At 36.7% G+C, this 23,487-nt stretch overlaps 4 protein-coding genes across 5 annotated transcripts; 1 reads left to right on the top strand and 3 right to left on the bottom strand.

Annotated features, from left to right (window-relative positions):
• Nucleotides 1-508: 508 nt before the first annotated feature.
• Nucleotides 509-6,813, bottom strand: LOC128156553 (uncharacterized). The gene is made up of 2 exons (XM_052818728.1): nt 6,716-6,813; nt 509-3,593 (listed from the first exon to the last, which is right to left on the bottom strand). The coding sequence occupies exon 2, from the start codon at nt 3,580-3,582 to the stop codon at nt 859-861; it is 2,724 nt and encodes a 907-aa protein (XP_052674688.1). The 5' UTR covers nt 3,583-3,593; nt 6,716-6,813; the 3' UTR covers nt 509-858.
• Nucleotides 6,814-7,797: 984 nt separating this feature from the next.
• On the bottom strand, nt 7,798-10,246 carry LOC128156115 (Kv channel-interacting protein 4-like). Its single transcript, XM_052818130.1, has 6 exons — nt 10,155-10,246; nt 9,994-10,051; nt 9,768-9,883; nt 9,202-9,366; nt 8,982-9,028; nt 7,798-7,902 (listed from the first exon to the last, which is right to left on the bottom strand). The coding sequence occupies exons 2-6, from the start codon at nt 10,038-10,040 to the stop codon at nt 7,831-7,833; spliced, it is 447 nt and encodes a 148-aa protein (XP_052674090.1). The 5' UTR covers nt 10,041-10,051; nt 10,155-10,246; the 3' UTR covers nt 7,798-7,830.
• Nucleotides 10,247-10,931: 685 nt separating this feature from the next.
• Nucleotides 10,932-13,851, top strand: LOC128155701 (uncharacterized). Its single transcript, XM_052817542.1, has 3 exons — nt 10,932-11,796; nt 11,920-12,001; nt 12,122-13,851. The coding sequence occupies exons 1-3, from the start codon at nt 11,172-11,174 to the stop codon at nt 12,369-12,371; spliced, it is 957 nt and encodes a 318-aa protein (XP_052673502.1). The 5' UTR covers nt 10,932-11,171; the 3' UTR covers nt 12,372-13,851.
• Nucleotides 13,852-14,971: 1,120 nt separating this feature from the next.
• LOC128157409 (serine/threonine-protein kinase TNNI3K-like) lies at nt 14,972-23,244 on the bottom strand. 2 transcript variants are annotated; one of them, XM_052819933.1, is made up of 22 exons: nt 23,167-23,244; nt 22,657-22,777; nt 22,281-22,389; nt 21,938-22,041; nt 21,640-21,737; nt 21,262-21,375; nt 21,039-21,137; nt 20,707-20,848; nt 20,197-20,335; nt 19,778-19,882; nt 19,564-19,658; nt 19,316-19,468; nt 18,824-18,967; nt 18,489-18,639; nt 17,897-18,023; nt 17,651-17,718; nt 17,401-17,558; nt 17,259-17,308; nt 17,012-17,144; nt 16,735-16,844; nt 16,324-16,520; nt 14,972-16,070 (listed from the first exon to the last, which is right to left on the bottom strand). In XM_052819933.1, exons 2-22 carry the CDS (start codon nt 22,694-22,696, stop codon nt 15,914-15,916), a joined length of 2,493 nt encoding a protein of 830 aa, XP_052675893.1. In that variant the 5' UTR covers nt 22,697-22,777; nt 23,167-23,244; the 3' UTR covers nt 14,972-15,913. The 2 variants fall into 2 exon arrangements, with proteins under 2 accessions (XP_052675893.1, XP_052675890.1); XM_052819930.1 differs by having other exon boundaries at nt 14,973-16,073.
• Nucleotides 23,245-23,487: the final 243 nt, after the last annotated feature.

Genomic DNA, 23,487 nt, shown 5'->3' with positions numbered 1-23,487 from the left:
GAATCACCAAAGAAAGCATTTTATTGTTTATAGATACATCTTTCTTCTAACAAATTCATTTATTGATTGTAAAATGTAAGTAAACCTCACTAAACTGCTTTTAATGTACATTATTACGTTAGCTAAAAGAAACAGCCAAATCGTCTAATTGAAATTTTGAGTCCAATCATCGTGATTATTTCGTACAGACCGTAATTTTTATCAGTTTCGACCAATCGATAAATGGGGCGTGTATATTTCAGTATTGTCAGGTTGTGCAGGGCTATGAACTGCAAAAAATTTTAATTTCTTTACGAAAAAGAGGGAATCATTCTTGGTGGATATCAATATATAAGTATATATAGGCATCTCATTTATCAAGACATTGGTTCTAATTCATAGAATTGAAATTCAAATGTCTTATAGACATACAGATAGCGGATCAAGTCCTCGTCTCAGAATTATAACAGGTATTTGTTAACACTGATCCCAAGATTTTGCAATAAATAGTCACGCAGAAAAAATGAAGTTTTTTCATCGTTCATTGAGTTTTATTCAAATATCTAACACATCAATTGGAAACACCAAGAATTAACAGAAGTAATAATCTAATAGCACACACTGCATTACTGCTCGCAATGAAACGGAACAAACATAATCACAACTGTGGTTACGCGAATCAAATAAAAAAAAAAGTCTTATTCACAAAAACTCTATATCATTTCAAGAATGTAGCTGGTAATCTACATATTCAAAATCTGTACGTATACACAAAACCTTTTGCATAATCTAGAGACCCATTTCTTAATGACCATCGTCATTTTGAATTGTGAACTTTTATATATACGGACATCAGGGGTATTATTACCCTATCTTCATTCAAATAAGCATACTGTCGGGTATACGTAAACCTTTTTCTTCAATGGTGGAATCCAGCAACACAGGTCGGAATTCTGGCTTAGAAACGTTTCTCATAAACATATACTGAGGTTGGCCATCTTTTCCCGCCATTTTCTTCCTTTCATCCTCCTCATCCACATCTATTACTTCCTGTGTAAAATATGTCCTTCCGCTGGGCTTCGGAGCCCCACGGCCCTTCGTCCTCTTGCGAGCGTCAAACTCCTCCCTCACAATGTTCACTGACTTTCTTTTGCTGCCGGTTTTTGGTGGACGCGGTTCGCCATCATGCTTTGTTGGTGCAGACACATGTTTGACGTCGGGATCAAGGAAACGGGGGTCGGGTTTTGGCGCCACAGCATAAAATGGAACAACGTTCTTATTTCTAGCAGTACGTGGGGAAGTATTGGGACCACTAGCTGGCTTGTTCGGATCAATGCAATTGGACGTTTCATTTTTGTGATTAGTCTTGTTGGAATTAAGAATAGGGGGTACTGATTTCTTTAACAATCCTGAGGTTGTTTCTTTGGGCGCGTCTTCACTTTGAAAAAGATCTGTCTTGGTATTCAATATCTGAAAAATAGATTCTTGAAACTTGGGTCCACTTTGGTTTGTGTTTTCATTCACGGCATCTTGAATAGACGCTATCTTGACGGTTTGTGGAGCCACCTGTGTCTGCGCTGGTCTAATAATCCGCACCCTAGAGTTCTGAATTTGTTTCTTCACAAGATCACTGGTATTCACGGCATCGCGTGTTGGATTTCTCTGGACCGACAGAGTTTGTTGAACAGGAACATTTGCATTCGTTTGTAAAACGACAGGTGTTCGATTATTAGTTTTTGAAACGTTCTGATTAACGATCGGGACCAAGGAACCATTCGGAAACTGAAGGAATTGCGAAGAACCGGAAATAACGGCGCCATTAATGGGAGGAGGAGGAGGGGCTGTTTGAACATACTGAACAGGGTTGACTGTCGGCGGAACGTTGGTGGATAGAACACTGTTTGTGATAGGTAGACCGGACTGTGCAGAAAACGAGACGGTGGTCACTCCGCCATTTTCACTCTTTATTGTTGTTGTGGACGGTTGGTTGGTGCCAAGGATGGCAGAATCATTGATAATAGGGACTAGCTGACCGTCAGCGAGCCGGAGATAGGACGTATTGCTGATTGGTTTGGTATTTACAGTTGGTGTAACTGGGTTTGGAGCGGGCAGAACAGAATAAATTTGCTGCTGGGCAAGAGGTAATATATTTGGTGACTGAATAGACGATGGTACAGCGTTAGGAGTGGAAATAATATTTGCCTGCTTACCATTTTGTTGACATAATAATGTTGTATTTGGAATGCTAGTCTGTGGCATAAATACGATTTGGTTTGTTGTACCTTGTTGTCCCACAATTCCTGGCGCGAAGTTGCAGACTTGGGGCATTATTGTCGGAGTTACGAGATTTGGAGCAGTGGGAGCAAGATATGTTATCCCAGGCTGAACCATTGGGGATATGAACGGGTCGGCAGTGCCCGGATTAAGCGAATATATTGTGGGTACGTTTACAACATTGGCTGCGGCACTTGTTTGGACAACAGGAGAACTAACATTGGCACTCAGTTGCTTGACTGTCTCTATTGGAAGAAGTACCATTTGTCCGTTCATCAGCTGCAATATACACATCCCATCCTTAGATGGCGCTAAAGGCGGCGGCGCGGGGGGAACGGTTGACTGGTCAACAGTTGTAACTACAGAACTAGTTCCTGATGGTAACACTTTAGACATATCAATATTCACTACTCCTGAGGCGTGTTCAGCAGAGCGAGCGCTCGCAAGCGATGGCAAAATTTCCCTATGCCCACGAACCTTCTCGCTAGCGCTCGCAGGCATCCGCACTGCTGAACACGTTTGGGGTAAAATTGGACGATTTTCTCTCTGTTTTGATAAATTAGATGAAGCAGTTGGGGTGGTTGGTGTTTGCACCTTGGTGACAGGGTTCAGCGTATGGTTTGTCGAAGACATTCTTGGTTGCACAACAGCAGTCTTTGATTTTAATTGTTGTGACGGGTCTATTGAGTCAATCTGTCTTAGTTTCGTTTCAGCGGGTTTTGGTCTAGGTTGTGTTGGCGCGTCTTGAGACAATTTTTCTGCTGAATCTTTGATGACAAAGTCTCTGTTAACACCTCGTCGTCTGTTCTCTCTGAATTTATAAACGGCGTCCTTATAACCAGGCTCCCCTGGTTCTACTTTGACCTTCACTGTTCTTTGTTCATTGGGATCCCATTTACATGTATTTATTTGTCTGCCCTTTGATAGAAGCTGAGAGAGAGAGTTCTTGTCCGCTGAAATGATGTCCGTTTGGTTGGGTTGGGGTGACGGAGGTTCTTTTTTTATCATAGTTTCGTATCCTTTTATGTCAGGAGGGGAATTTTCTTCCCTGTCTGTTTTTGACAAATGACAGCTATCAATAATTTTGGAGTTTTTAGAGACGCGCCGTTTAAGGCATTTTTTCATACATACAGCCCATTGCTTCTCTAGTTCTTGGAACGACTTTGCTTTCAGCGATGTGTCTAAATTTAAAAGCAGCACACTGCACGGCGTACACGCTTCCTTTGCCCAAGACTTGTTTTTACGCTGGGTGCTGTTCCATAGTTTCTTCGCAAGTGCGGGAAATTTGACTACAATCCTGCTATCCTTGTTTCGACTGTGTTCATTCATTTGTCTTTCACCTGAAAGTACACAATTTATCCATTATCAAAATGTGCTCTGTTGGTAAGATCAATTATAACTAGAAATCATTAAGATGATGACCACCTTAAAGGGCCTCACTCAAATAATGAACAAGAGAACGAAAAGCATTTCGGAGATGTTTGCCTTGACCTTGACCTATAACTACAGAGCTGGCATAGAACTTTTAATCCAATCTCATTACCCATAACTTACATGTATTTTTTTGTTCAATCTGAGCAAGATAAAGCAATTGGGTAAAATCTATGGTCTAGAAATGGATTATAAAGATATCGGCTATGACTTCACATTGACTTGATTCAAAGTCACTGCATACCCTTTACCAAAAAGTTCCGTTTATGAGCCAAATAGAGCTAAGTAAGGAGTATATACCGGTATATGCTCTGGACCAAAGGGGAGAGAAGATATGCTCGGGTAAGAATTTTTTTTATTATATGATTCTGCTACACTGAAACTTGGTTCAGGTCACTGCACAACCTTTACTGGAAAGCTCTCTTAATGTGAAGTATGAGGAGTGTTGTGTTGTTCAATATGACATTGACCCTTGACATACAAACATTGTACACCATTTGACCGTAGGCATTCTAGGAGTGAAGTGTGAACCAGATTGAATCAAGGGGAGAATAGAAATGCTCCGGACTAGAGATCTCGGACGGACAGAAGCTTGGTAGCCGGCAGAACGGGTTCCTATATTGTGCGGCGTGGTGTCTACTGTGTGCTCGAATGATTTTCAGGCACCTCTTTCACAAATAGGGCCATTTCAGGTCGTGAAAATCTGCGTTTGCGATCCGAATAACTATTCTGTAATGTATATTTTATACCATCAATGTTTACGCTGATTTGCGAATGTGCGCGGGAAAAGTGTTTTGAATTAACCAACACAAATAATAAAATTTCAAGTAATATACATGTGCACGCTCTAGATCGAAGAAAAAGACTGAATTTGCTCCGTTTATGAGTTTATGAACAACGGCCAAAAATTTTTTATCATTAACTTTGAAAACAGGGCTGATTTTGCTGTTCACTGTACCCATTCGTATTTATCATTTGCGTTCATGTCTCGGAATGCGTTACCAACAAGCGGTCCAAATTTTTGGCACCGACATCTCTTGTTTACATATTGAACAAGATATCTCAAACTAGTGCGCTTACTGTCCGCACTGGGCAGTAAAAAATTAATTGGATATTATTTCAATACTTTTAAATACATATTAATCAAAGTATTTTGTAGAGAGTATATAACTTATGTACCTTCTGAATTAACACTTGACTTTGACTATCTTTAAGAACACTCGTTAAGTGCGGCATTATTAATTTACATCTACTTTTTTTTTTCTCACGCACATGTTGGATTATTTAACATTAAAATGTTTTCTTTAGCGATTCATGCGGTAAATAACGGTAACGATATGGTACAACAAATAACAATTTGTATTTACATCTTTCAATTATATAATACTAGTGTCTTTTATTAATTTTCAATCTAAAGTTGAAAATGATTACAGGACAACATGTAATCATTTTCAACTTTAGATTGAAAATTAATAAAAGACACTAGTAAATGAATTCAACGTAAAGAGTAAATAAATATAACTAAATTATTGTAAATGTACATCAGTACGCAAAAAAAAAAAAAATTTCAAGTCGTCTTCAAGCCAATTTAGGGAATTGAAGTCTGACATCACCATGATTATTCCGCTCAGTCTATGATGTTTCTTAGGTTGCTGAGGGATCAACAGATCGATAAATTTCAGTAGATTTCAGAACTGTCAGTTTCTACAGAGCTATTAATCTCAAACGGTTTTTTGCGATATAGAGGATAAAATACTCGCTAGATGTAATTATACATATTTACATTCTATACTATGTTTTCCCATTGAATTCCGCCTCCAACTGCAACAACCTAATCACTGAGTATCTTTACATGTAAATTACACAACTAGTTATAACATTGGTTTCTATTTTAATGGTTAAAAAATGTATCATAGCTGTTGTAAAAGCACCATGTTTTATAATTATTCAACAATAAAGTTGAATTTATTGTTAAAAATTTCAAGATTATTTTTCATGGAATATATGCGATAATCTGTCTAAACAGTTGTTCTTGCTGTTACTAATATTGCTCCCTCCGTCATTTGCGATTTTATACCGATTTATTTAATACAATAAATGTCAATGATTTATATAGTTTATCGACAAGGGAATGTAAATTAAAGCATTAAATGATTTATTTTTGACGTTGTTAACGCTAACACGCGTTATTGACTTTCTATGCTCATTTGACGGCAGTCTGCGACGTCAAAAAATAAACATTCAGTGCTGTAATGCAATAATGCTATAATGCAAAGGAATATCTACTATTTGTATGTATATCTAAAGCAGGGGTGAAAAGGAACGGTAAGATTTTAACCAATCAAACGTCGATATGCAAATAAATTCGGAACTCGGATTCATCTTTATTTTATAATATAACGTGATGATGCAATATCCAATCAATCAATCAATCACTTCATATATAATCAACCAACAACAAAAAGTCTAACTTGAATTTTTTGTCTGATATTACTCCTGGGAATCATCTAAGTTGTGAATATAATTATACTTATTATAAACATACATGTAGTAATTTATATATCGAAGGAAAACAGATTATATCAACCATTAAATATTTTAGTAAAAAAAACCAAAAGTGATTGCTGCCACACTACTACTTTTTGTCACAGCGATGCAAAACAATCGAGTTTAGGTTAATGTTTTTTGCTCGGTGTTGAAAGTTAAGGAAGAGATATGCGATCGAAATATAATCAGATTTTATAATTGTGTTTACAGTCTACCACAGATTTTCAGTCGTTAAAAGTTTACACAACACGCACTTCACTCATCGGATACAAATTAGCATATCATTGGACACGCCCCCTTTCAGGCCGCTGACATAAACACGCCAGTAATGGCGGACTATAAACACGCCACACAAATACACCTCTGGGTGGACTACTGCGGCCGATTCTAGTCGTTATTTAATTCATCAAAATGACAAGTTCAAGTAAAACAGAAGTATGATTAAATATGTTACAATGTAATAAATCAAAATGGCGTAACTAACCTTCGTACACAGGTTATTTATCCTGATGTAACTGTCGTGGCAATGTAGGTCAGGTCTTACTGTTGAACAGAACGGACCAATTGGTGAGTGACGCATTGTAACCACGCCTTCTCGGGAGATAACGCATTTAGATTGATTGAATTGTAAGAACTCCTTTTATTGGATAGAATTGTCACGTGCCCACACAAACCCGCGAATTTTATAACATTCAAATATGTTTAAGATTGCTTTTCCAAGTATTTGATAAACAAAACAAATGAAATACGGTTTGAAAAGACATTATATGTTAACAATTTATTTATTTCTTTATAAATTTTCACCAATAAGAGTATTAAATCGATATTTCAGACTTTTCGTTTCGGTTTCTGGATATCAAATATAATTATTTATACGTGTACAACGATTATAATTTCCTTTATGGAAATCATTTCAATATAAACATTTCTTAGTATGAAAACCCTTAATTTTGTATTTTCGGGCCTTCCAATAAATACCATTAACGTACTTATACCATATAAATTGAACGTTTTGATACAGGCATCCATTATATAATATCAGACACGTGAAATAAATATTTAAAAAAAAAGTTGTAATCATTTTGTTGGATTGTTTTTAAGATTTATTCATTTATAAATTTTGTGCATTTCTAAATAATTTTGTGTACATGTTGGTTTTGTTTTGATAGTTTAATTGTTATTGATTATTTTTTTATTTGTTTTGTTAGGGTAATTTTTTTTTTGCATTATTGGCAACGTTTTTGCTATTTATTCACACTGTCAATGTTGTAAAATGTAATACCTTATTAAATACACTTAGTAGAGATTACTTACAAGAAATAGTGTATTTTGTAGAGTTCTGTTTTTTTCTGTCAAATGCGACAATCACGACACACTGGCCAGATTCGTGAAGTCACTGCATGAGTTGACAATCCAAAGTATAGTATATTCAGTCTGCACTATTGAAAGCAAATTAATAATCTTACATGCAATCAGATTTTAAGAGAGCCCTACAATGATTTCAAACTGTCTATGCATGCAGTGATGTACCTTTTTTTAAACATTTAAAAACAAAACAAGACAGGGCGGGTTTATTAGAGTTTATTTGACGTGTCCCATCTATCGGCGGAGGTTCCTGGCAGCTCTCTGGGACTGACTGATCTTTCCGTTGACACGGCAGTTGTTTTCCAGCTGTAAACAAAAACAAAAAAAGCATGTAACTAATGCTTACTTGAAATTAAACGTCTATGTTTGCTTACAGTGTGGTACACATGGCAAAATGCACTGTTTCTTGCTTAAAATACATTCTTGAGAGAATATAGCAAGTGAATATTTTAAGACAAAATCTATAAGAAGAATTAACTACATGTATAATTTTAATGACACTCTATGTAGTGAAATTCAAGCGGGACATTCTGTGCTGTGTTTCTATCAATTTAAAATTTTATTAATTGCGCTTTCATTGATTTCATAAGTTGCACTTCTTACATCCCTTGAACGATCTTAATACGCATTCAAAGTATTTTTTTTTATTCATGTACCTGCAAGAAACTTTTATTTGTGTAAATAATTTCAATCATTGGTCGTTTCAACACGCTGATGATATAAGTTACTGCCAACACAAGCCACAGAGAAACAAAACAGATATTGTATCAGTAACATCACACTACGGATATCAGAAAAATAACACTAGGGTATCAGGATGATCACACTACAGATACCAAATTAATATCTCATACTACTAATATATGGACATAAGAATTATTAGCTAAGGATATTATGGGGATGACCATAGGAATATCAGTAAGATTACATTTGAGATATCACAAGACTGCATGTCCTTGGGATTTTAAAATATCAGACTGTGAATAGCATAAGTTAATGATCACACTTGAGGCATCATAAAGATTCCACTACAGATATCTGTGAGAATACATTAGGTAAAGCAGAACTATCCAACTATAGGGATATTTGACAGATCACACAGGAATATCTGAAATATTACACGTAGGAATATCACAATAGGGATATCAAGAAGACCACACCAGGGGTATCTAAAAGATCACACAAGGAATATCTGAAATATTACATATACATTGTATAATGTATCTGAACTAATACACTAGGAATATCAAATTGGGTATATCAAAAAGATCACATTAGGGATATCTAAAACGTCACACTAGGAATATCCCAATGATCATATTTGGGGTTTCAGAAAGATTTTGTACAACAGGATACCCAAAGACTCGAACAAAATGTTCACTCACCTGAATAATAAAATTTGTGAATTCATCCTCGCTCACGATTCCATTGGCTGCAAGAATTTACAAAACCATAGTTAATAAGTCTGATCGTAACATTTTGTATTTGTGTCTATAACATATACAAGCTTAAGTATATTAGAAGTACATGTAATTATATATACAATCGTTTAATGATATAATGGTCGCCACTGGAATACTGTGTATATGATTCTATATAGCTGACCGTTTTTGTCCATGTCGCTATAGATAGTTTTAATGTGGTTCTCTTTGATGAGGTTCACGTGGTCCACATCGAGGGCGTCAAAGAAATTCTTGCCACACTGCCAGAGTGTGGGGGCGGCGGCCACCAGACCAAAGTAGAACTCTTTCTCCGTCACCAAGCCATCTCCTGAATCAAACGGTCGATACACGGGGTGTAATACAGTCGGTATACAAGTCCTTTTCATTGAAGCAATTTTTATCATGATAGATCATTAATGATTTAAATATTCTTCTGTCTGTATAATCCATATTCTTTAAATTTCCTGTAAATTGAAACTCTTTTTTTGGATCAAAACAGAAGAGTTTATGCTGGTAAAATGTATTATCAAATATTTTGAAATAATCTTCTCTGGTCAATTTACATTAAAAGCTGAAAACGCACATCCGTTGGCAGTCTACGCAATGAAATCAATGATATATTCGATAGGCAATTCGCTCGAAGTTTGTAATCTATTTGATATGAAAATTTTGGCACGTTGTCTATATTTACACTCCTGAAGTAGAAAAAAGTCAGACGAGAATCCCTACCGTTGGCGTCCATCGCTTTTAAAACCGCCTCAGCCTCCGTCATTGATAAAAATCCATTCAAATCAATGTCCATTTGGTTAAACAAGTTGTGTAGAAGAGTGGAGCCGTCATTCTGACTATGGAAGACAATTATCATCAGGTCAAGTACAGCATGGACACGATTTGAGCATCAAATTAATTTTAAAAATAAAGAAAGAGAAAGGTATTTCTTTTAAACAGTCCTTACCACATCACACCTCCGACCAAAAAGGCAAAAATGACAAACTTGTTCATGATGATATCCCCTACAAGAGTAAATAGGCCTAATAAGTTCCGTAAAACCTGGACGGGATTTGATAGTTTTTGGGGTGGTTAATTTGGTTTTAATGTAGATATAAGTGTACTTACTGCTAGCGATGAGACCGACTGAGTACGTACCAGCGCTGTCTTATCTTAGAAAGGCCTCGCCCCCTGACCCCAAGCACATGAAGTCGGGTCATCCTTTCGCAATAGCCGTAAGAACAAAGGCAGATATTTTTCTCTTATCGAAAGAAAAAGTTCAAGAACTCGAACAAACGTATGTTAAAGTACAATTATTCTTTGCAATTTTAAGTGTGAAAATATAGTGACCAACTTTTGTGAATGAATATCACGTGATATAATAAAAGTGCAACATTTTGAAGGATCATTGGTATGGTATATGTGTCTATTGTGGAATTAAATATAGACAGAAAGCAATGATGTGGGCTACGATGAATACTAGTTCGCAATTTATAACTTCTTAGCCCAGTATTATTACAGGACAGCTTGAAATATTAAAGTAGATAAGAAAACATCATATCAAATGTTACCTTCGTTTGAAATTTTCAAGGGTCAGTGGTTGACTTTAAAAAATAAATTTTTTTAAATGAAAAATCAAATTAGAAAGTAAAATGTAAATTTTTATAGGTTATTATTTTATATGCCAATGAATATTATTCTTTAAATCATTTTTAAAAAAAATTCTCTTCTTAACCCATTCGTTTGTTATGAAAATACGCTGCAAAGATTCATAAACCTTAGTTGATCTTATTTACCACTAATGAATGTGTATTACCCAATTTAAAAAAAATAGTTTTAATTCATTTTCTTAGGAACTGTCTCACCCAGCAAAGTAATTCAAACAAAGATTAACTGTAGGTTTGAAGCTCCCGGTCTGAAAAGATTTGGATCCGATGGACAGGGCTAAAGGCACTCGATATGCCTCGGTCGACTCCGTACCTCATGAGGGAATCATCCGAGGATTGCCGAATGCAAAAGAACTGATGATGTCATAATGAATGTGACGTATCATTTTATCAACTGAATAGATTTTGTAGTGACCGATTATAGCCTAATGTAAAGCCACTATACCACAGTATAAGGTTTGTAGGGGAGCGTGGAATCATGAAAACGAACGGCTATAGCAGAAGCATCACTCCATCAGATTCGCCATTGTCTACCGCGTCAATGACACCCGGCAGCGTTTTCTGTTATGGGTCATCTTTTGGATGTCTGTCCATAACGCCATTAGAAGCAACAGACCAAAGTTTTAGTTATGTATTAACTCCTCTCCATTCACCGAGACCCGAAACCCCGAGGCCTTCATCAAATACAGCCAGGAAGCTCAAGTATTCACCCACGTCATCTATTGGTACTATTCCAGAGGATTGTATAAAAACTCCATCACAGGGAAATTCTCTTGTATCAAACAATAAAAGCTCAGTGATTGAAGGCATTGAAGAGCCTTCCTCTCCGCAATCTCTTCTAATTAAAAATAGCACACACATAGGGCCATCAGGATCTACTGAAAATGATCTGGAAATTATTGGATATAAAATCCCAGTTCCATCCCCGGCAGATTCAAATGGAAGTGAGACATGGTACCCTGGCCTTGCAAGCTCCATTCTAAACATAGAACAAGGGGAAGGCCATCATGGCTGTCAATCCTCTGATTGTGGACTGCAACCAATACCTGTTGATCATGTGACCCAAAGAGTCGATCAAATGATATGTCAAAATGTTGTAGATGGTCAGTAATATTAAAAAAAAAAAACTACTGAAAATATAAAAATTGTCAGTAATGTTACACTTCTGAATTATTTAGAAATATTTTAACTATACATTTTATCTTGCAATATTGTCTTTGCTCCAGTTTTGAAAGTTAAACAGCAAAAATCAATGCAGCTCATGAATAAAGAAAGAAGAAAAATCCTGGAATCTGGCAGTGAACAGTTGTAAGTACATAAAACAGATACCAATAGTCAGTTTACCCTCTACCTTCTCTAAGCTCAGTCATGAATAGTATTCCAAGCTACATCAGCTCCTCTTTACAATAATTTCTTACTTTTGTTCAGTTGTGAACCAATCATTAAAGACAAAAAGACCAAGAGGAAATATAAGGCAGATAAGCGGGCCAAAAAAGACGTGGTGGAGCTCCCACCTGTACTTCATCAGAGGAAAAAATTCTTTGTCCTGGAAGGAAAAAAGCCACACAAACTGGGCACTGTTCCCAAAATCTCTCCAAAGGATGAAGAATTTCTCTCCAAGATGGAGTTTCAAATAGGAATGAAAAGCAAGTTACCCTCTATCAGCCCTGATATTTGAAATTCAGTGTATCAGTAGGACTTACTAGAATAGAGAAAGAAGCTTCTTGATTTCATACATGCAGTGATAGTATTGTCTATGCTATGTACATCTTTGAAGGATTTTTCAGCAAAAGGATTATGCAAAAACAAGACTGCAGAGCAGTTTTATTTTTTTCTCCAAAAAACTACACCAGATAATTTTTCTGAGGTGTTTGACACACCTGCTACCTGTGTTTAAGAATAAACTGTTTATTCTTTTTAATATCAAATGATGTGTTCAAAATAAATAGATTCAATAAGCCATTTCTCTCTCCCAGGTATTTTTCCTATTGAAATTCACATGTCAGATCTTTAAACACATTTATAACCTGACTAACATAAATGGGAAGTGTGCGTACCAAAAAAAAAAGTCAAGTAGAAAACAAATTCAAAAATATTTGTTTATTGCACTGAGTTTTGGTTACAACCTGTGTAATCAGAAAATAAATTCTTCCCCATAATACTGATCCATTTCATCTGCATAGACTTAAAAGTGGAGTAGAATTACAAAATACCTGTCTGCATATACACGTGTATCATCATTCAAGAAAAAAGTTTCATAAATTAAAGTTTATATGTTTAGTTCACCATCAATTGATATCTATGTGTGAATGGACGGCATTAAGATTCAAAGTATTCTGAATCTTTTTTAAGCATCATATTCAAAACACAAAACAAAACCACCAATTGATGTAAGTAAAAGCAATAAATATCTTATTAATAAGACTAGTGGGTCATTTATTTAAACAAGAGGCCCATGGGCCACATCGCTCACCTGAGGAACAATAGGTATGATAAAATCAGCTTAATGGAGTCATAATACAAACTATCTGGACAATGTACAATAATACATGTAGATCCTGTATAAATAAAATCCATTTTCCCCCTGGATATTCTTATGTTTATAATCATTAGTCCCTTTTCTATAGTCATATCATATGTTGAGTATGCAGTTCTCAAAAAGATCCTTAACAATAGTTTATATATGGGATATAAACCTACAGCAAACTTTGAACCTTCTTGTGAGGCCAAAGAATTGTCCTGGGGCGAAAGTCTTAACAATTATAAAGAATCATCTGGCTGATTAGTTTCTGAGAAGAAGATTTTTAAAGATTTACCCTATACATTCCTTTGTTAAACTTTGACCCCCCATAGTGGCCCAAACCTACCCCCCCGGGGTCATGATTTTCACAACATGGAATCTACACTACCTGAGGATGCTTCCATACAAGTGTCAGCTTTCCTGGCTGATTAGTTTCTGAGAAGAAGATTTTTAAAGATTTACCCTATATATTCCTATGTAAAACTTCGAACCCCCCCCCCCCCCCATTGTGGCCCCAACCTATCCCCAGGGGTCATGATTTTCACAACTTATAATCTACACTAACTGAGGATGCTTTCACACAAGTGTCAGCTTTGCTGGCTGATTAGTTTCTGAGAAGAAGATTTTTAAAGATTAACTCTATATATTCCTTTGTAAAACTTCGACCCCCCCCCCCCCCATTGTGGCCCCACCCTACCCCCGGGGGTCATGATTTTCAAAACTTTGAATCTACACTATCTGAGGATGCTTCCACACAAGTGTCAGCTTTCCTGGTATTATGGTTCATGAGTAGAAGATTTTTAAAGATTTACTCTGTATATTCCTATGTAAAATTTCGACCCCCCATTGTGGCCCCACCCTACCCCCTTGGGGGTCATGATTTTCACAACTTGGAATCTACACTACCTGAGCATGCTTCCACACAAGTGTCAGCTTTCCTGGCTGATTAGTTTCTGAGAAGAAGATTTTTAAAGATTTACTCTTTTATATTCCTATATAAAACTTTGACCTCCCATTGTGGCCCCACCCTACCCCCGGGGGTCATGATTTTCACAACTTGGAATCTACACTACATGAGGATGCTTCCATACAAGTGTCAGCTTTCCTGGCTGATTAGTTTCTGAGAAGAAGATTTTTAAAGATTTACTCTTTTATATTCCTATGTAAAACTTCGACCCCCCATTGTGGCCCTACCCTACCCGCGGGGGTCATGATTTTCACAACTTTGAATCTACACTACCTGAGCATGCTTCCACACAAGTGTCAGCTTTCCTGGCTGATTAGTTTCTGAGAAGAAGATTTTTAAAGATTTACTCTATATATTCCTATGTAAAACTTCGAGCTCCCATTATAGCCCCAACCTACCCCTGGGGTCATGATTTTCACAACTTGGAATCTACACTTCTTGAGGATGCTTCCACGCAAGTTTCAGCTTTCCTGGCTGATTAGTTTCTGAGAAGAAGATTTTTAAAGATTAACTCTATATATTCCTATGTAAAACTTCGACCCCCCCCCCCCCCATTGTGGCCCCACCCTACCCCCGGGGGTCATGATTTTCACAACTTTGAATCTACACTACCTGAGGATGCTTCCACACAAGTTTCAGCTTTCCTGGCTGATCAGTTTCTAAGAAGAAGATTTTTAAAGATTAACTCTATATATTCCTATGTAAAACTTCGACCCCCCCCCATTGTGGCCCCACCCTACCCCCGGGGGTCATGATTTTCACAACTTTGAATCTACACTACCTGAGGATGCTTCCACAAAAGTTTCAGCTTTCCTGGCTGATCAGTTTCTGAGAAGAAGATTTTTAAAGATTTACTCTATATATTCCTATGTAAAACTTCGACCCCCCATTGTGGCCCCACCCTACCCCCGGGGGTCATAAATTTCACAACTTTGAATCTACACTACCTGAGGATGCTTCCACACAAGTTTCAGCTTTCCTGGCATTATTGTTCTGGAGAACAAGATTTTTGAAAATTTCTCGAAATTTTTCATCAATTTCTAATTATCTCCCCTTAAAAACGTGTGGGACCCTTAATTTTCACAACTTTGAATCCCCTTTGCCTAAGGATGATTTGTGCCAAGTTTGGTTGAAATTGGCCCAGTAGTTCTTGAGAAGATGTTGAAAATGTGAAAAGTTTACGGACGAACAGAAGGATGGACAGACAGACGGACGACAGACAAAATATGATCAGAATAGCTGACTTGAGCTTTCAGCTCAGGTGAGCTAAAAAGGTTGATTAAACACACTCAAAAATTCATAACCATAGAAAAATCCATTTACTATAAATGAAAGATAATCAACCCAAATGACTAGATATGTTGGATAAAGGGACAAACATGTCAGAGTTAAAAACAGAGAAACATGCATAACTGCTGAAAAATCCTGCAGTAAATAATGGCCATTTAACATCAATCCCTGCAGTGTATGAATTTAACCTACTCAGCCACAGCTTTTCCCATTTTTGGCAATCACTGATACATGAACAAAAATACATATGTATGCAATAACATGTAAAATGTACAGTACATGTCCCATTTATTCAACCCGTAATAGCACCATCCTTTGTCACACACCTTACGGTCTCCTCCATCTAACTTTTAATAAGCTGAAGGTAAATATCTGATTGTCTGAAGGTAAATTTCTGATTGGCTGAAGGTAAACTTCTGACTGGTTCTGGTTGAGTCCTGATTTATGATTGGCTCTGATTGATGGCTGATTCGAGGAGTTTCTTGGTTTGTTCTATGGTGACAGAGATTCCCAGAGTACTCAGCGGGTCAGATACGTAGCCATTTTTGTCAACCTGTGGAAACTGGAGCCTTCGTCTCAGCTCATCAATAGGCACACTACTGCTTATGTAAAAATGTCCAGATTAAGAAAGAATTCCATTAAATGATAAGTTTGATAAGAATGATAAGACCTGCTTTGACTTTACTTTTCTTTCAGGGTGAGACGCTAACAGTCTTACTGTATTACAAAGTTAAGCTCATTCTATGGTATCTATGTTTCACAAAATGGCCTCACTGTATTCCATAAAACCTTTTACTGTCAACAATATCTACTCATAATCTCACAAGCACCAAAATGTATTCAGAGTGATACCTGTTTTTGGAAGCCTCCTGCTCCCAGTGGGTCCTCAGTGCCATCACATTGCCTGCTATGGGGGGCGAGGTCTGTCCATCCTCCCCCTCCCCTTCCTCCTTCAATGAGGGCACAGTACTGTTGTTCAGCAGAGCTGCTACTTGGCTTTGTTTACATTCTTCCAAAATCGGCACAATTTCTTTAAACTCTGGTCGATCCTGCAAGAGATATAAGTTTATACTCATTACTGTATAGATACAATGCACATAAAGGCATATTAAGTCATTTGGTATAGATAAAGAAATCTGCATACCACATCCAGGTCGTGTATGTGTACACAAATAAATGTTGCCATATTATGATTTAGGCAATGAATCAATTACGGGCATGTAAATTACCTGGTAATGAAAGAGGTTTATAAATAGTACTTACATCAGCACTAGCATTCCAGCATCTTTGCAACAAAGCTACAATTGGCTTGGGAAATGTAACAGCTATCGGGGGTCGCGTTGTATGGTAAGCCATCTCTGCAGCTGCTGCAGCTATTGACAGAAATAAGATTCACTAGAGCATTGATTTGAGAAGATATAAATGTAGGAAAAAATGGCAAATTTTTTATCAGCAACATACTGAACCTTAATTTATGGATACATATGTAGATTAACTATGCACTAGTCTGTAATTCAGTTCTCATCTTTTGAGGGTTTACCTGGTTTTAAATGTGCAAAAGGAAGTTCCCCCGACAGCAACTCCCATATACAGAGAGAGAAACTGAATACATCCGCCTTGATGCTGTACTTTGTACACTGGGTAAAAATCTCTGGTGCCATCCATCGCAAATTCTTCAAAGAGAATAAATTTACATTACAGTATATGGTACCTACCTAACATTACACAAGACACAAATATTTTTTTTGTTCAAACGAAAGAAGAAACAACCAAAAAGTAATTCTTACCCCTGGCTGCTTGGTCATATTGTCCTCTTCAGAGAGAAGAAATCGGGATTCTACAAAATACCACAAGTGTATCTATGACAGGAAATATACCAAGACGCCTTGAAATTTCACCTTTTATGATAAAATGATGATTTCAAAGTACCTCCAAAGTCAGCCACCACTGCATGTCCATTCTCATCCAATAAGATGTTGTGACTGTTTAGATCCCGGTGAATGATTGGCTGAGGTAGATTATGCAAATAAGCCATTCCTTTAGCCACATCCGTTGCTACGGTTAATTTGGACTGCAAATCGATGACTCTGAAAAAATTTTCAAAATGAAATTATTAAATCATCATATAAAATCTCATTAATATACAACTACATTTGATTTACAAGATGAAGATAAATACCTTTTCTGCTCATGAAGAATACTGAAGAGTGATCCTCCAGCTACAAACTGGGTCACAATGGCAAAATTCTGAAATGTTTTATAACTTTTCAATAACATGGATGAATACCCTACCTGGACATACACTGTATATTACAATCAATTTTTAATGTACTAGATGAGCTTAACATACAATTCAGTTTAGTTAATATCAGAAACAAGTAACACTTGGTAATCCACCTATAGACTTTCAGACTTTTGCACTCACACTTGGATCATCCAGACTAGCACCGACGAAGCTGATGACATATGAGCTGTTGAGTTTGGAGAGAATGGCAACTTCTCGACAAAACATGTCTACGTCTGACTTACAGCCAAACGAGGAGGCACGGTACCTGTCAAATAGCAAGGGGATATTTAAGTTAAGAGATACGCCGAATTAAAACTCGGGGGTCAACAAACATGTTAATGGAGATGAATAGAAGAAATATTGAATTTTTTTAAATGAGAAAAAAAAAAGATAATACATGGTGTTTCCAATATGCTTCAGAGTCCACATACATGTATCTATATTCATTCACAAATCTTACAACTTAATTTAATGCAAGTACATGTACTGTGGAATCATTTAAATTCGTGGGGGCCAATTTTCGTGGACTGTGACTATTATGTTCATTCGCGGGGATGTTATTTCATGGATGCGTCGGTAAATGTTTCAGTAACAAAAATAACTCTTTATAAATTTGTTTTCGTTGAGGATTGAAATTCGTGGGGGAGGGCTTCCCACGAATACCACGAAAATTGAGCCACCATGAATTTTAATGATTCAACAGTATATGGATTAAACTCGTATAGCTTACCTCTTTATGGCCACCGTTTTGCCAAGATATTTCCCTTTATACACTTTGCCGAAGGAACCACTTCCGATGGGCTCTTGAAAATCCAAGTCGGTGATTTGTAGCTGGAAATATCGAGGGAGAGAAGAACGCAACTGCAAGACATCTATCTTTTCTGTGAAAAATTAGAAAAGAAAATTCAAAACTATGATACAAAACACAAAATTTAAAAATACATTGTAATAATGAACTTGATGGTTTGATGCTTTAGTCATAGTTCATAGAATCTTCTTTCTACTTGCAATAATCTTCAGCAAAGTCGTAATCAAATAATATTTAAAGTTTGCCATTGGTCATACCTCTAGTCATGCTTTTGAGTTTTCCCAGGGGTGAGGGAACAGATACATATGACCCCTCTCCTCCAGGCTGAGAGTAGTCCCCACATGCTGACTCATCCTGGGGGCGCTTGTGATGCTTCAACAGGGTCACTATGGTATCATGACCTACAAAACAATACAGCACATTTAGCAAGCTTCTTAGTCCCTTTCACTTTTCTTGGTTCAAATTTGAACTGAAAAACAAAAAACACCATTCTAAAATCAGTTTTATCATTTCAGTATTTGAATTACTTACAGTCAACTCTCATAAAATACCAACACAACTACATGTATACATAAATCATGAATAAAATTACAAGTAGAGATCTGTTAAACCCATCCAAGAGAGCAGATCATCCCCTGGAGCTAGTGAAGAGGGGTATTTTCATGTTTGCTTTAGCCTTCTCTTCTATACAACTATTAGTGATGTTCCCTGTATGTACTTATCTGACTGACTGTAGAAGGACTTAATACCTTGTTCATAAGCCCACATCAGTGGGGTCTGTTCCTCCTTCTTGTCCACGCCCCCGCTCATCTCCGCACAGGCCACCAAGTTCATGTCTGCCCCACACTCCAACAGGAACTGCACCACCCGGATGTGTCCGTGGTAGCAGGCACTGTGCAGGGCTGTGTGTGGACAGAGGATGAAGAGTTACATGTTATTCCAGGTAACGAAGACTGATTAAATGAAGACTCTACCATTTACAACACAGAGAGCCTACCTGTGTGGCCGTCCTTTCCTTGGTAGTTGATGTTAACATTGGGGTGTTCCAGAAGGTACTTGATTAACTCCAGACTTCTGCCACTGGTACAGGCACTACAAACACACATATGTGTAGCAGGATTGTTCTGGTTCTAACCAAATTATATATTATACCTGCATACACATCATTCACCTGCATAAAATATGGAGGCATATATCACTGAATCACAAACCTGTGTAGAGGAGTCTCACTGAAGATGTTCTCCTTGGACAAACTTTCACAACCAGTCATAGAAATCAAATGTTTGACAATTTCCACTTTACCACTGTAGCAGGCTCTACATCATGTACAAATAAAACAGCATAAAGTATATTGTATCACATATACCTGTCTACATGTATTTAAAAAAAAGATTGCTGAATATATCACTGGTTATTTAATATTTATCATTACAAAGATGTACAAATGAAAGACATTATCGATATATCACTGGGACATATCAATGTGTCTAAAAAATGACTGCAAAATTGACCACTGGTCTTTAAATTATTCCTGTAAGTGATACAAGCAATCAGTGGCCGTCACTGTTAGCTACCTACAGATGTAGCGGAGTGTCGCCGTATATGTTACAGACGTGTGTTAGCTACCTACAGATGTAGCGGAGTGTCGCCATATATGTTACAGACATGTGGTAGGGCCTGCTTATCTAGGAGATAGCTGAGCACATTCAAATGGCCTGACTTGCAGCAGAAGTGGATGGGGTAGTGTTCTTCATCATCTTTCACATTCACTGAAAACACACATTTTAACAAAATAACACACTATTAACGAAGAACCAAAGATGGACAATTTAACAATATAAAACATAATATTTTATATCCACTTAAGTGTATACACAATGTTTATATTTTGAAGTTAAAGGGAATGAAAATCACTTCACTAAAAGTATAAATTCATAATATGTATGTTCGCTGTAAGTGTATATTACTGTACTGCCCCAATGTTTCCACACCAAAGATATCTTGAATTTGATCTTGCAACTTATTGAGACAAAATAAGTCATATATGTTTTGTTTTTGTCATCTTGTATTACAGAAATTTATCATTAGTTGCTTTAGTTTTGTTGAGTTTAATATCCATTGGAATCTAAAAATTCCTCACCTTCAGCAGGTTGTTGTGGGGCTTCCACCAGGAGTTTGGTGACCTGCAGGTGCCCTCTGGAACAGGCCAGGTGAAGCGGGCGGTCACCTACTCCCCCTGCTGCATTGACATCAGCCCTGTGGGACACCAACAAACTCACAACCTGTAAAGGGAACCACCAATGAACAGCCACCAATAAAAGTACCAAATATGTTGCATACCAATATGCAATTAAAAATGATTTGCCAAAAGAAAAGAGTAGAAGGAAGACTATTGGTACAACATGCTTAATATATTGGGAAGCCTATATTCCTTAATTGAAACTGTTACACTGATTCAGTTCTGAGACCTACCTTATCATTACCAAAGTTGCAGGCTATATGAAGAGGTGTAAAGTTAACAGCATCCTGCATGTTGATTTTTGCCCCATTATCAATGAGAACTTCTGCAATCTAAAAATATAATATTTGTTCAGATTTTACAGCATTTCTCAACTTAGTTGTACTGAACTGGAAGCTGTAAACTTTTTTCATTGTTAACCACATGATAAAACAGAGAGGCTAACTGTTCACAAACCTCCTGGAATCCACACATGGCAGCTATGTGTAAGGCTGTGAGGCCACTGTTCCCAGCCAGGTTAACGTCTGTGTCCGGACTTTCCAATAGACACTGGACACACTCCGCATCCCCCTGTACCAGTAGAACAGACATCAACAATATCAGTGATAGATGGAGGCTCCATAAGATATCAATGTCATAGATATGTGCATGAGACTGTGTAAAAATTCTATACTGAAAATGTGTCACAAGTACTTCAGATTTAAAATTGTTTATGTTCTTTAGATAACAAAGAAAATTTATGACAAGAAGAAACTTTCAAATGATGTTTTGCCAAGAAATGGGTAAAACTGAAACTATAAATTGAGTTGCATTTTGTGGTTTCATTAAACATACCCTATATGCTGCCAAGTGGAGAGCTGTGAATTGTCTTCTACTAAGCACATCTGGTTTGAGTCCTTTTTCTAACAAGAATTTTATCAATGTTCTACTTCCTATAGAACAAGACAAAAATAAACAATCAACGTAGACATGATATTTAAATACAGATGAAACATATTTATTCAACATCACAGAGCTCATCTTAATTCTATATACCGGTATGCTTTTACTTAAAATCATCCTGAAGCTAATCTCCTAGAAGCTGCATTCTTTGTTCTGATGTCATAAGTAATAATCTGAGGCCAGCTCTTACCCCCATAAATGCCGACAATATGTAGTAACGTCAGGCCTCCATCAGTCTTCTCATGCTTGTTCTTCTCTGTGATCAACTCCACAACTTCATTGTATTCTCCTTTCCTGGATTCATCAAAAAGAAATTACCATAAATCTCTATCTTAATTGTTTACGGTTACCATTTCCAGTATCCAAACAATCTTATAAATGCACATACCACAGTAATTCTTATAAGATTATAGCAGGATATATGATTTAAAAAAATAAAGATGCAGTTAATTCTGCGCTATGTATATTAATGCCGTTCTCTGCTGCATGTGTCTACAACTACTGACTCATACACATCTGCTACAATTACTGACCCACACACAAGCTGAATTTCTGTCCAATCCTTCTCAATTGGACGAAGATCTTCTATAGCTCTAGACCGGAAAAGTGAATAACTCTCACTGATCTTCTTCTTAAGCTCATCTGTAAATCAAACAGAGATATCTATCTTCCAGTAGATAGATCTTCAAGAGTGATGTTCAACAAACAAATCAATATAAATACAGGAGATTTCACTAGTACTGCTATGGCACTACCGTAATTACTACTTTTTCCTTCTTTATAGGTCTAACCTAGAGGGTAAATAATTTTGATTTATTAAATTATAAAGGTTTGTTTCATATGCCAACAGACCAGAGTTCACCTGGCCAAAGAGGCTAGTTTGGATTATCCTGACAAAGTGGTACCTACCAGCACAAGACACGGTTGGTCTTGATTTAAAGTTGCCCATGGTTTGTGATCATTGTCTACGCTGATTTCATGCCTGGAGTTGACACACTCTTGTTGTTGACAATCTTGTATCACATGGTGTCTATAAAGTATTTTAAAACGTATGATCACATAAAACTAGACAAATCTTCATCAGATGTTTATAATTTGTATGAATGAAAGAATGAAATGGATGTACTAATCTAAAGACTCAAAATTCGGCTGTGTTATTTGGACAGACGCTTGCATCTGGGAAAGTCGTACAACCTAGCTAAATTTAAAGGTATTCGATTATTATTAATATAAGGATAGATGCTGTAATTTTGTCTTGCCGTGCTTATATATCTGCTTCTGTCAGGTAAATGGTTTACAATCTCTACTGAGAAATATACTTCCCTAGCCTTCTACCTGAAGATGAAATTAACTTGGGCTCTCGAGATATTGTTTTGGCATCAAAAAAGTAAAAAGATTAATGAATTTGACAGAGCTTACCTTTGAATCATCACAGGTTAACTTCTTCATCAATTTCAGAATTTGATCAAAATTTGACAAGATCTTCGAATATCAAACCCGATGCATAAGAAATAAGGTGAAATTGATTGAACCCGACCGTATTACAAAAAATACTCTTGCGATCATTAAGTTTAGATAAGTATAAAATTCGGAGAAAGTTGGGTTATATTTTAAACTACCTATTACTTATTTTATGATTCATTGTTCTATGCTATTAAAATAAATTTTTATATATATATATTTTTAATGATTTTGCGGCGTGTTATCAAGATGCAAGGAGCATTGAGATAAACTTTGTTT

This window comes from Crassostrea angulata, chromosome 7, assembly GCF_025612915.1.
Source record: "Crassostrea angulata isolate pt1a10 chromosome 7, ASM2561291v2, whole genome shotgun sequence".
Taxonomy (NCBI): Eukaryota; Metazoa; Mollusca; class Bivalvia; order Ostreida; family Ostreidae; genus Magallana; species Magallana angulata.
This window is presented reverse-complemented; position numbering and strand designations above follow the sequence as displayed.